General features: G+C 43.8%; 1 protein-coding gene and 1 long non-coding RNA gene across 11 annotated transcripts in view; one reads left to right on the forward strand and one right to left on the reverse strand.

Moving 5' to 3' along the window:
- Positions 1 to 12,521, reverse strand: part of LOC105497686 (regulatory factor X4) — a 178,421-nt gene that overhangs the window by 39,096 nt on the left and 126,804 nt on the right. For all 9 annotated transcript variants that reach the window (XM_071071193.1, XM_011768962.2, XM_011768960.2 and 6 more), the window contains 4 exons: positions 10,473 to 10,531; positions 6,410 to 6,554; positions 2,181 to 2,275; positions 1,337 to 1,454 (listed from right to left, as the gene is read on the reverse strand). In XM_071071193.1, coding sequence (XP_070927294.1) covers positions 1,337 to 1,454; positions 2,181 to 2,275; positions 6,410 to 6,554; positions 10,473 to 10,531 — 417 coding nt within the window. The remainder of the gene's footprint in view (positions 1 to 1,336; positions 1,455 to 2,180; positions 2,276 to 6,409; positions 6,555 to 10,472; positions 10,532 to 12,521) is intronic.
- Positions 6,551 to 12,521, forward strand: part of LOC105497685 (uncharacterized) — a 37,426-nt gene continuing 31,455 nt past the window's right edge. Inside the window, exon 1 of one of the 2 annotated variants that reach the window (XR_011608889.1) lies at positions 6,551 to 6,886. This is a non-coding gene — a long non-coding RNA (uncharacterized lncRNA). Of the gene's footprint in view, positions 6,887 to 11,318; positions 11,340 to 12,521 lie in introns of those variants that run through there. The other variant, XR_011608890.1, reaches the window with a different exon arrangement.

Consider the following 12,521-nt stretch of genomic DNA (forward strand, 5'->3'; position numbering starts at 1 on the left):
CTTAAGGGAAAACAGTTCTGCATGAATGATTTCTCCAGAGCTAGAGGTAACATGTGCTAACACTAACTGTGCTGAACTGGAAGTCATCAAAATGCCGTGCCTGATGCCACTGCCCAGGTAGCAGTCAGCGGAGCATTTCCATATACAGCTCAAAGAGAATTTCCATCTGTAGCCATGGTGCAGGCAGGTTCAGAGAAATCTCCAATGCTGAGATTAAAGAAATCCACAACAAAACGCTTCTCCAAGTGGGTAAACACAGTCTTTCATGGACAGGGCTGTTTAGAAAAAATACTGCCTTCTTTGTTTTCCCACATATTTACTTCGTTGTATAGCACAACTGGAAAATGGTGACAAGACCATAAAAAGCTAGATGGAAAAGTGTCAAATTAAACCCACAGCAAAACCCAGAGCTGATTGGCTTAATTGGAGATAATGAGAAACAAAACCACAACCCTTACTTGCAAAGCGAAATAGAGAACTGAAGCAATTACCCAGAAAATTTACCAATGCTCCTTTGCTGAAATGCCTAGAAAATTGAAACCAAAATGTTTTGGGATTTCAAATGTCTGGATAATGCCCAAAAGTCCCATCTCACTTTGCCAGTGATGATCTGGACTCGGTACATATTCCTTTCTTTCTGGTGAAAAGTAGAAAACTGTCCTACGATGTAGCGTAACATTCACCCCGATTCAGTAATCAGGTTGCTGCCCGCAGAGACTATTATCAGTACCTTTGGGCAGAGAGTTCAAGCCGTGTTTTACTAGAAAGCAGCAGATGAAGACTTGAGGTGGGGATGTCTCCTATCTCCTGGAGGTGATGAAGACTTAAAGGGTTAGTGAAACAAAAGGGAAAGTGAATGCAAATGACCTCTTTTAGGGATTAGACTAGAGTACAATTTTAAATAAAACTTAAGGTCATCTGCCCACAGCTAGAGTATGGTCAATCGAGACATTTGCAAGTGTTCAAACTCAGAGGTTTCTTCACATGCTCAGTCTTGGGAAGTGCACAAATACGGGATTCTATGAAATCGTGCTGTGGAAGCAGCAATCACTGAGGACATCTAGGCATGGAGAGCACAGCCACTGCAATTTATTCCTCTTTAAGCTCAGATAATACTATCTGTGGGCAAAACGACTCATTTTCAGATTGATACTCCACCTTTAGCTCGTAACGCCATCTCTCTCCCTGAAAGTCCTAACAATGTCATGTCTCCCCAGAACAGATGTGTTTCAGGGTGATGACGTTGCAGAAACAGCAAGTTAGGCTGTGGTAGACTCAATGCACGGAGCCCAGAGAAAAAGGTGTTTGGAGATGGGGAGGGCTGGGGTGGCTTTACCGAAGCTGGGGGCGCTGTGCAGGGTCATATCCCGGATCACCCTCGTGCCAAAACAGGACCACATCAAGAGGAACTGCTGGGCCACCTTCTTCAAGGACCCTTGTCTCTTGGCAGCCACCTACAAGAAAGTGAATGGCTTTAATAGTGGTCAACTTGACCTTTCATTTATTACTGTCTCTTTGAAAAATAAGGCCAGTTGCAGTGGCTCACGCCTGTAATCCCAGCACTTTGGGAGGCTGAGATGGGCGGATGATCTCTTGAGCCTAGGAGTTTGAGACCAGCCTGGGCAACATGGCAAAACTCCATCTCTACAAAAAATACAAAACTTAGCTGGGAATGGTGGCACACCCCTGTAGTCCCAGCTACTCAGGAGGCTGAGGTGGGAGGATCACATGAGCCTGGGGAGGTCAAGGCTGCAGTGAGCTAACTGCACTCCAGCCTGGGCAACAAAGTGAGACCCTGTCTCAAAAATACATACATACATACATACATACATACATACATACATACATACATACAGAAAAATGACAGGAAGGCTTATGGTCTTCAAAGTCATTGCTATGGAGCAATGGTTTTTGTTTTGTTTGTAGCAGCAAAAATACTGTGAAAAAATGAAATCTTATGCCAAGACTCAGTGTATACTGCAGATAAAAGAGATGCTGACCTGGTTGAATCAGGGATGGAAGACTCAAGAGTCCTGCCTTGTGCCCCCTTCACCTCCTGGGGCCTCTCCTCAAAACCCTGTTCAGACAGCTCACCATGGGGCTTTGTGTTAGCCAAGTTCACAGTAGGCGGTGGTGGGCTGCAGGACCCAAGGCTGCCCCCTCAGCGCTGGTTTACCAACCTTCACAACACAGTGGTCAACCATGGTATCCAGCCACTCAATGTAGGACTCGATGGGAGACTGTTCCTCCAAGAGGTGGTCAAACTCCTGATATACTGTCAAACAAAGGAGAACCCCACACGCGTCACTGCAGTTGTATTTAACAAGGGCTATGTCTTAAAAGAACAGGGGAACAAAACTTTGAATAAAGTAAAACTTTAAATAAATAAAACTCTAAGGTCTTAGCAGAGCATTCAAGACTTTATAAAACATGCCCCAACTTACCTTTCCAAGATCATCTTCCATGCCTGTGAACACATTAAACTGTGGCTATCCCATATTACTTGCCATTCCCCCAGCAAGCCCTACTTTTTTCATAGCCTTAGTCTGTTTTTTCAGGCCATTCCCACTACTTGGTTCCTCATGGCCCAGCTGAAATGGCCCTGGTATGAAATCCCTTTAACCTTCCATGCCCCTTGCCAACAGAACTGATCACCCCTCCTTTGCACTCACATAGCACTTTAGTATCGGTTTTCTACCTTTATTATATGACTAATGGCACTGGCATAATTGGATGGGCATGTGTGTCTCCCTGCTAGTTCTTCGTCTGGTATCTTTATTAGCTGGTGCATTATCTGTGACATAGTTGTTACCCAACAAATTCTTGCTTGAATTAATGGGTGAGGCATTGCTGCTCTCTTGCTCTCTGCCCAGGGTAGGGCACATTTGATAATTCAAATGTTTCTGGACCACAACTATATCAGGCAGGTAGCTTAAGCAGCCTCTCTGTGTGGCATGTAGTAGGTGCTTAATAGATACTTGCTGAGTAAGTGCAACAGTCTCTCTGCTGCTCATTTTCCTCATTGGAGAGAGAATCCTACCACTTTACAACCTGTCTTCATCTTAATTCAGATAACTGAATCTGGAAGTGTTTTTTAATCAATGAAGCGCTCTAGAAAATAGAAACATGGCTCTGGTGATCTCTAGTTTGAAGCATCTCTTTTCATCACATTTTTGTGTTTCTGTATGCAGAGATCAATAAATCAAACCACAATTCAAGATCCATACGTTTCTTTCATTTTCACTTGAGCAGTTTTTGTTCTCTCATTTTAAAGGACTGGCCACTTTGCTCTATTTTACTTAGTAGATGCTTGCTACAAGAAGTAAGATTCTGAGACCAGAGGGTCATAGCACTAGAATGCTCAAATGTTTGTTGACTGAACGGATGAACAACCCAAGGAGGTAGGTACCATTATTATCCTCCATTTTACAAGTGAAGAAACAGAGACAAAGAAAGATGAGTAATTATCCAAAGGTTGTTCTTTCACAGCTAGTGAATTGCAGAGACAAGATTCAATCACAGCCTGACTCAAGTGCTTGCCTCCTAACTACTTCACTATGCTAATACTAGACTGTGTACCAAGCAGGTGGCACAGATAGTCTCATTTAATCCTTTCACATTAGCCCCATTTTACAGAAATGAAAACCAAGGTCACAGTGCACTGGAGCCAAGATTTGAATCAAGGTCTTTTGGGCATCCCAGCCCCATGCTGTGTAAGAGCAAGGTTTGAACCATGGTCTGTTGGGCATCCCAGCTCCGGGGATCCCAGTCAATGGAACTTGGACATGGGGCTGGGATGCCCGACAGACCTTGTGCAGTTACAATGATAACTCATTCTAATCAGCTTGCTTAAGTACTAATGTGCACTTTTAAAATCTAAGGTAAGCTGAGCATTGCTGGCTGAGATCTGTATCACAGAGGTGATGGTAACCCCCCGCCCCCAAGCAAGAGTTTGCAGATTTGTCAGCTCGCTGTGAGGAAAGAAGAGTGCTGCACACAGTGTCCCAGCCCTGCTCAAGATGACCTTTGGTCCAACTCCATGTGTGTTCAGGGACTTCCCAGCTGTCTGCTTGGGAGGTACAGGGTTGACACACATGTGCTGGACTGCCTTGAGGCTTGGTACCCTACCTCAATTCCCCCTTCACAGCACTGCATTACATGGCACTGTTCTCTTTGGTAAGATGCAACACATCTGTAAATACATGTTTGAGGTCTGATTTACCATTAACTGTAAACTCCATGTTGGTAAGGGTTGTGTCCATCTTATTCGCTGCCCTCTGGCCAGCATCTAATACAGTACCTGACTTAGGACAGGCATTCAGTAAGGACTAGCTGGGTTGAACTGAACCACAGCATTTATGTCCTCAGAAGAATGCAATCACAGCTTTAAAGGGCACCATTCTGCCCTGTACCTAAGGAAACTTGAAGAGAAAGCCACAGAGGTTCTTTCTTGAGAGAGGCAGCAGTGACCTCCACGGTGCTCCAGCAAAGGCTCAGAGCCTGGTCCCTTAAGCAAGCAATGCTGATTGTATTTTTCCCCATGAGTCTGGTTCACATTTTCCTCCCTCATGAAAGGTGCTGAGGCGGGAAGAGAACTGAGTCTAACACTACTAGGAAGATTCGCAGAGCTAAGAACTAGGTTCACTCTGGGTTTCCACTCATCTCTTTGGTATTCCATGAACCTTGCTGGACACCTGCTCTGTGCCTGGCCCATTGGGAGTTCCTGGGGACACAATGATCAGAGGTACCCCCAGTGCTATTAGGGTATGCAGGGCCATGCTTTCTGTTGACGTTCCATCCAGGGGACAGGAAAAAACAGAACAGGAAGCATGATTGTAAACACTTGGAAAGATCCTGGAACCTCTGAAACTCACCCACATTTCCCTTTTTTTTTTTTTTTTTTTTTTTTGTCTCCCCTGCACATGAATACATGAGCAGCATTAAGGCCTGGTGGTGAAGCTGAGACTAGATGTGAGACCAGACTTGGGTTCAGCTCTATTGCTTAGTGGCTGCGTGACCTTGAGTTAGGTTCACCAGCTCTCTAAGCCTGAGTTTTCTGATCTGTAAAGTGGGGGTGATAAGAGTGTCTTCCTCATGGGCTTGATGTGGAGATTCAATGGGACCACGCATGTGTTGGATCTGACACAGGAGCTGGCTTAGAGCAGGCAGTCAATAAGCTGAATTATTATTTTAGTGATGATCTCTAAAATTCTTAACAGGGGAAAAGTGGGCTGGGGGCAGCTGTGAAGGAAGAAGTAACAGCCTGAGTAAGCTTTGGGCTAAGTCAGGAAAGAAGTCCTGGGGAAGGTCCACATGTTCAGACATTTCAACTATTCCATTTGCTTTTGAAAAGGGCTTATTGGGAAAGAGATCTCTAATAGGACCCTCTTAGGGAACTTTATTTGTTTAAAGGCACCTCAAGTTTAAACTGGGTAGCTGAATGAAGAGTTCCCTCAAGACAGCAGTGCAGAAGGCATATACTAAGAAATCTGAAGGGGCTTGGGGCTTTCAGAAAGACCCCTCTTGGTGGGGCAGCCTCTCTGCAGCTCCCCAGGCAATGTCACTTTTGGGATCCTGGGCCTCACCACCCTACTGAGAACATGGGAGTGCATGCTCTTAACACCTTTCTGAGACCTGATGGGAGGAGTGTCCCCTCACGTTTCCTGACCTCATGTTCTCTAATTATGGAGGTAGCCTGTAGACACCAATGGATCCAGGGTCATTGGGCTCAGGGGATGCCCTGGGCAGTCAGCTGGGATGGGCGTCTGAGGAACAGCAGGGATGTGCTAACAATGATGATGTTCTCTGGCCCTCTCATATTGCTTTAGTACTAAGAACAAACATCCTGCCTACATGGGGTTAATATTTGGAGCAGTATACCTGCAGTCTGCATGGTAGAAATCTTTGTTCGCCGGGACATGAACATATATTCACAGAAGTAAAACTGAAAACGCCATCCACCTGCTTCTCAAACATTTAACGTGATTGAAAGGTTCACCTGCCAATAAGTGGACTGACTCATGTGACCCTCAAATGAAAAATAGACAGCATATCCAGCTGACCCCAGACTGACATACACTGAGATAGGCAATAAGCTTTTGTTCTCATATTTAATGCCACCTCCATGGAACCAGGGCTGGCATTCAGGTCACACGTGGGGCCCTTTGCATGACATTGTGTGCTGCCCAATTGCACCAGAACCCTCTTTACCCAGCAGTGCTGACACATGTCCTCTTAAGTCAATTAGCCCTTCCTTCTGGACCGACTCATTTAAAAGGAACAATGAGGAAGAAGAGATGCTGGGAAGGAGGACAGGGTGGGGATGCCACTTCAGTATTTACTAAGATACTTTTTCTTTCTTTCTTTTAAAAACAAAAACAGGACAACAATCCCTGGTGGGACAGCTTACATTGGATGATGAGTTTCCGATGTTCATCGCGAGAGTCTTCCATGGTGTAAAGGGTTTGCTTGGTGATGCTGTTTAGGTCCACATTCCTCCAGTCTTCCAGCATTTGGAACGTGATGTCTGCACTGTGGATCACTGTTCGAGATGCCTGTAATCCAATCCAGTCAACTCATTAGCTCATGGGTTGTTAAACCCCTTCACTGTATTTCCTTTTATGCCTTGTTAATGCATCTGCTTATGGTATTTTGCAAACTACCTTGAAATTCCGGGAAATTCAATTTCAGGAAAGCACCGGAAGACTCCATAACTCAGAAGATGCGGACACTGTTTTCTCCTGTGGCTCTTTCCACACATGTCTTTTTCTCTACAAGCAACTTCCAGGGTGGGCTGGGCCAGACCAAACCCTGCTGATTCCAGTCCCTTTGGTCTTGACCCCATGGAACAATGGGATGAAGCCCAGAGATCTGTCAGCTTTCTGAGGTAAGCCTGTGGGATGGGAGCTCTGTGCCGAATAATCCTTGTATCTCTAGTCCCTGAGAAGCTACAGGCCGGGATTTAGAAGTGTTCTTGCTACCCCAGGGCCTAACTTAATCCCAGATATTTCAAAGTGTATATTTTTCATATAAATACATTCTGAAACAGTTTATGCTCTAGTTTTCCATTTTTGCTTTTTTAAATGTAACTATAATGATTAAAACATATATGAATAATTAGGTTGGAGGAAAAGGGAAACTATACCACCATACATCTCAGTAGTTTGTTAGTGGATGGAGGGATGTGTATAGTGTGTGAATAAGTTTTTATATTTATATATGTGTGTGTGTGTGTGTGTGTGTGTGTGTATGTGGTTTTTTTTTTTTTCTTTAAAGCTGTGGCTTTTTCATGGAACCCTCATTAGTGAACTTAAATTTACAAGTTGGAACAATACCTGGAACAATATCATCAAGTTGAAACAATATTGAGAAAAGAAAAATATATATCCAGGATCATTTCCTTTACTTGCATGTTTTCACAATGTCTTTTAATAAAATAAAAAAAAAGATTTAAAATACACAAAGACATTGCCAAGTCTCCTAATGCTTGTAAATTCCTAGGCAAAGGTAAATACTGACAACCCCTTGTTGTACCCCGACCATCCAAGCACAAGTAAAATCTGAGTTAAATAATTGGAGAACTCTTTAAAGGTCACAAAGGCGTAGAATATATGAGTGAGGTGAATCTCTAATGATCGGCGTAGAATATATGAGTTAGGTGAGTCTCTAAGGATAATGAAAACAACTGAATAGAAAGGTAAGGTGTCCTGCATTCAAACATAACCTAGTTCAAATCCTGGCCTCATTGCTGACCAGCTGATTGATTTCGGGTGGGCAAGTAGATTAACCTCAGCCTCCTAATCTATAAAATGGAGATACAATAGTACCTACCTTTTTTGTTTTTTTCTTTCCTGAGCATGTTCCTTCAGAGATGCATTGTGAGCCACTTTATTACAATGAAATGAACTGTTTACCAAAGAGTAAATTCTGTAAGCAAGTGTTTAGAACATGCTATTTTTTTTATTTTTATTTTTTGAGATGGAGTTTCACTCTTGTCGCCCAGCCTGGAGTACAGTAGCGCGATCTTGGCTCACTGCAACCTCTGCCTCCCAGGTTCAAGTGATTCTCCTGCCTCAGCCTCCCTAGTAGCTGGGATTATAGGTGCATGCTGTCACACCCAGCTAATTTTTTTATATTTTTAGTAGAAACAGGGTTTCGATACATTGGCCAGGCTGGTCTTGAACTCCTGACCTCAAGTGATCTGCCCACCTAGGCCTCCCAAAGTGCTGGGATTGCTGGCCTGAGCCACCGTGCCCCACCTAGAACATGCTTTTTAATGGTGTCTCTTACCATCGTGTTTAGGGCCTTAGTGCTTACCTCTTAAAGAAGGGCTGCTGTTGAGGATTCCTTGAGATAGTGTTTAAAAAACAGAGTGCATAGTGCAGGGAGCTCAATAAAAGTGGCTACTGTTGTTCAGATCGCTTCTCTTTCAGTGACTGTGTTGATACCTCAAGGCCTTTGCACATGGTGTTCTTGCTGGCTGGAACATTCTTCTCCCTCCTTGCCCCAGCAGCCCCACTACGATGTATGCTCCAGCCTAAATGTCACACCCATGGAAAGGCCATCTCTGACCACCTATTTCCATTCTGTTTCTTTCATCACATTTAACACTTTTGTTTTCCTGCTGAGGGCAAGTACTACTAAGCACAGTATTGGGCACACAGTAGGCACCCAAAAGATTTTGTAAAGTGAATGGTTAAGATAGGAATGCCAAGTGTTTACTTGCCTGGTGTATCTGAAAGAGCCTGGACGTGCGAATCTTGGGTCTAAATATTTGAGGTGAGTCTTCAGTTGGACGTTGTTTAGTCTGACTTGCTGTGTGTGTGTTTAGGAAAGCTCACTGGGATGTTAGCTGGTGTTTCATTCCCAGACTTAACCCTAGTCCTCTGTCTGATCTGGGAATGTGTCTGAAAGTTGTCCAGTAGAGATGGAAAGGGGGCATTTGCTGATTAAATTACATGCTATGTTTGTGCGGAAGGTGGAGAGGGAACATGTGGGCACCCCCACGCTTGTGCAACACGTGGCTATGGGCATGGGTGTGGACGCTTTTATCTACATGTGTGTTAAAGGGACAAAGTCCTCTCTAAATTGTCTGATCCCCAGAGGGAGGCACCAAAACCACGTCTAGTTCCCTGATACGACCCAAGAGCCACTCTTCTAAGCTGGAAAAAAAGAACCAGAGGGCCAGGCTGGCATAGCATCCGCAGAAATAAGGCAATGTTTCTTTGTTAGGCCAATATTAATGTTCTTCCCTGAATCCCATTAATCTGTCAGGCTCTGCACCGTCACCAGAACAATGCTCAGGTGTAGCCTCTGTAGCAGCCTGCATGAATCTGGAAGAATTTCCCTCTGGTCTCCAAATCAACCCCTGTGCTGTCCATGCCAGGGGCAGGACAGGAGCAGGGAGGTATGTGTGGCTGTTGTGTTATACTTTCTGGTTCCTGGCCTGGGGCCCTCCTTCAGACCACTCTAACTAGAAACCCCTCCCTCCCATCTTGACCTTGAACCCACCCAGAACCAACAGCACCTTAAAGGAGAGGCTGCAAACAGAAACACAGGAAGGGGGCAGGCAGGTGACATTCAGGAGTGAGGTGGGCCAAGTGTGACAGAGTTGGTGGAATGAGGATGGTGGCCACTGTGGAGAAGTTTGGCCCAACAGCTGACAGCTGCCTGGGGAAACGGGGCTCTGGGAGCAAGTTGTCAGCTCTTGAAGGTTTAACTGTCATCTCCCAGTTCCAACTGTTAGTGACCATGTGAAAAAATTGTTTTGAACATATTCAAGCCAAACAACAATAACCCCACACATCTGAGGGCCAGATTTGGCCTGTGGCCACTGGTTTGCCACCTCTGCTGTAACGTCATTAATATTTTAATGTAATGTTAATCGGTTGCCTTAACAGACTTAGAGTCCCTTCATTAAAGTGCAAAATTAATAGAAATGTACTTATGTGCCATCAAGCTGTAACTACAGAGTAGGTAGGGGCATGCAGTGGGATCTTCCACTTCTACTTAATACACTTACATTTTTAAATGTTTTTGATAGCAAGCATATGTCACTTTCGTGCTAAAAATAATGCAGATCTGGAAAAAAACTAAACAAAATTGGGCAAATATTGAATATATTATATGACTTTGAACTCCGATGATACAACAAACAAATCATCCTCTTAATCTGTTTGAATCATTTGATTCAACCACTACATACGTTTTGGGCTGGATAATTAAGAGAAACACAGAACTGTGGACCTAGAACATATCTGAAAGGTTAAGGGGCAACTGATATCAGAAATTATTTTGTATATTAGTTGAAACTATTTAGTTATTGGCTAATGTTTTCATTCCTTATCTGCAGAAATGAATAGAGAGAGTGCCCTGGTAACCTGAAAGATCCTGCAGGAAGTTGTTTTTGCGAATTTGCCCCCTCATTTGCAATGACTCAGCAGTGGTTAAAACACATAGCGCAGGACAGCTACCTGGCAGAGATGATTTAGTGATGTTTGCCGTCTCAGAATTTGGGAGAACCTTCTCGACACTGCAAAGGGAAAAGAATTAGTTTGAAATATTTGCAATCTTTATGATTCTAACTTGGATTTTCCAGGGGCAGATTTCAAAACGTAGGCTGCTTATTTTGCCTACATTTGTCTCACCGCCCAATCCCATTTTATATACCCACTGGCAAAACCCTGCACTTGGTTCTTTGTTCTCCCATGTGAGCTTCAACAACTATTTCCTAATGGTGACATTCGGGGTACATATTTCAAAGTCATGCACACGATACACTCGCAGGTGTGAGAAATGGTGGCGTCAGTCAACCGTGAATAAAGGCAATTATTGTCTTCATTTCACTAATTGCAAGCTCAATCACTTCTCCTCATAAATAATTGCAGGAATCAAGTGGAAGCTTTGAAGAAGGCCCTTTAAAAAGTAGTATGTCTAATAGTAAATCCTGATTGAGCCTCAGCGGTGTGTGGGGCTAGGAGGTGCTTCTGGGATGGAACCTGGCTTTGCATTCATAATCTGTCCTTTTTATCAAATGAGCTCCATGACCTATTTGCATGTTTCGATGATGACTGCAGCTAGGAAAAGGTCTTGTTTGCTACACTGACATAATAGGCTGATAATTTGAAGTAGGGTGATCTTATATCTGCGGATTTCAATGCAGACCAGACATGTGCTTGCCCTAGCTCTTCATTCTTACAGAGCTGTTGGAGTGGGGCTTGTTTCCACCCCTTGCACATTCAAAATACACTCCCAGGCTGGGCTCCCTGGGAAGAAGAGCCTCCGCCCGACACACACAGGTGGAAGGTCCAACAAACCTCCTCGCCGCCGACTTTGAACAGGTTTGTTTTGTCGGCATAATTAAAATGGGTGCGGGGGCATTCTTCTTGGTAATTTCTGAACTGGTCAAGTAATAGTCAGAAATTTCCCTAGGATTATTCTAATTTGTACTCAGAGCTGGCTTGATTTGAAAAAATAAGGTGTGGGGTGGAGGAGTGGGGGTGGGAGGGGGCAGATGGGAGACTTCTAATTTTCCAGGCTGATCAATCGTTAATCCTTCTCCTTAATTACTTTTTCTTTAACTTTGTGATGTGGAATTTAGTGCTCATGAAAAGAAAAGAGCTGAAAGCCATGAAATAAAGCGGGCTTTATCAATAGGTGATGGCCACTGCAGGCAACCTCAAAGCGCGTCTGAAAGGGCTCCCTTTGCCTGTGGAGAAAGGGTAATTTGATCGCCTTCATTTTGCTCACTGGCACTTATTTCGGGCAAGAATAGCAAGCTGTTGTATTCAAATGGGGCTTTAAAAATGTATATTTTAAAACTTTGTTTTACTGAAAATCATTTCATCTTTAATAGCAATAAACAAACCATACATGAGTCTCCCCGCAAGTACAGGCAGATTGAAACAGAAAAACAAAACTAATGCTGGGGAATGGGTGCCAACACTCAGCAAAGAAAGGGTTCACGGTCTCAATCCCTTTATGAGAAATATTAATTTGGCTTTCTAATTAGGCAGAGAATGAGTGAAGCCCTTAAGCTGTTCTCTCTCTCCTGCTACCACCATTTTATGGGCAGGAACTTCAAGGAAATCTCAGACCTGAGTTTGATTCCTTGCCCCTACTTACAGCTGTGTGGCTGCGTGGCTTTGGGGCAACTTTCTTTGCCTCTCAGAGCCTTATCTGTAGAATAGAGATACTACTTCCTACATGGCAGAGGCAGCATGAAGATTAAATGAGATAAGGAGGATGGTGGTGGTAAGCAGAAACTTTGGTGTCAGACCTGGGAGAAAATCCTGTCTCTGCACTACCTCTCTAAGCTTGACTCCTCCTCTGTAAAGGAAGAAGTGTGCCACCTATAATAAACATTTTATGAGGATTAAATATGTGTATATACATAATTAGTATAATACCTGGTGCTTTATAGTTAACCAGTAAACAGTAGCTGCTGCTACTATTGTTATTAACAACTTACGTAAAATATTTGGCACTAAAATGTAATTCTCTCTTCCCTTTCACTCCCAACT

The sequence above is a fragment of the Macaca nemestrina genome, chromosome 10 (genome assembly GCF_043159975.1).
Source record: "Macaca nemestrina isolate mMacNem1 chromosome 10, mMacNem.hap1, whole genome shotgun sequence".
Classification (NCBI taxonomy): domain Eukaryota; kingdom Metazoa; phylum Chordata; class Mammalia; order Primates; family Cercopithecidae; genus Macaca; species Macaca nemestrina.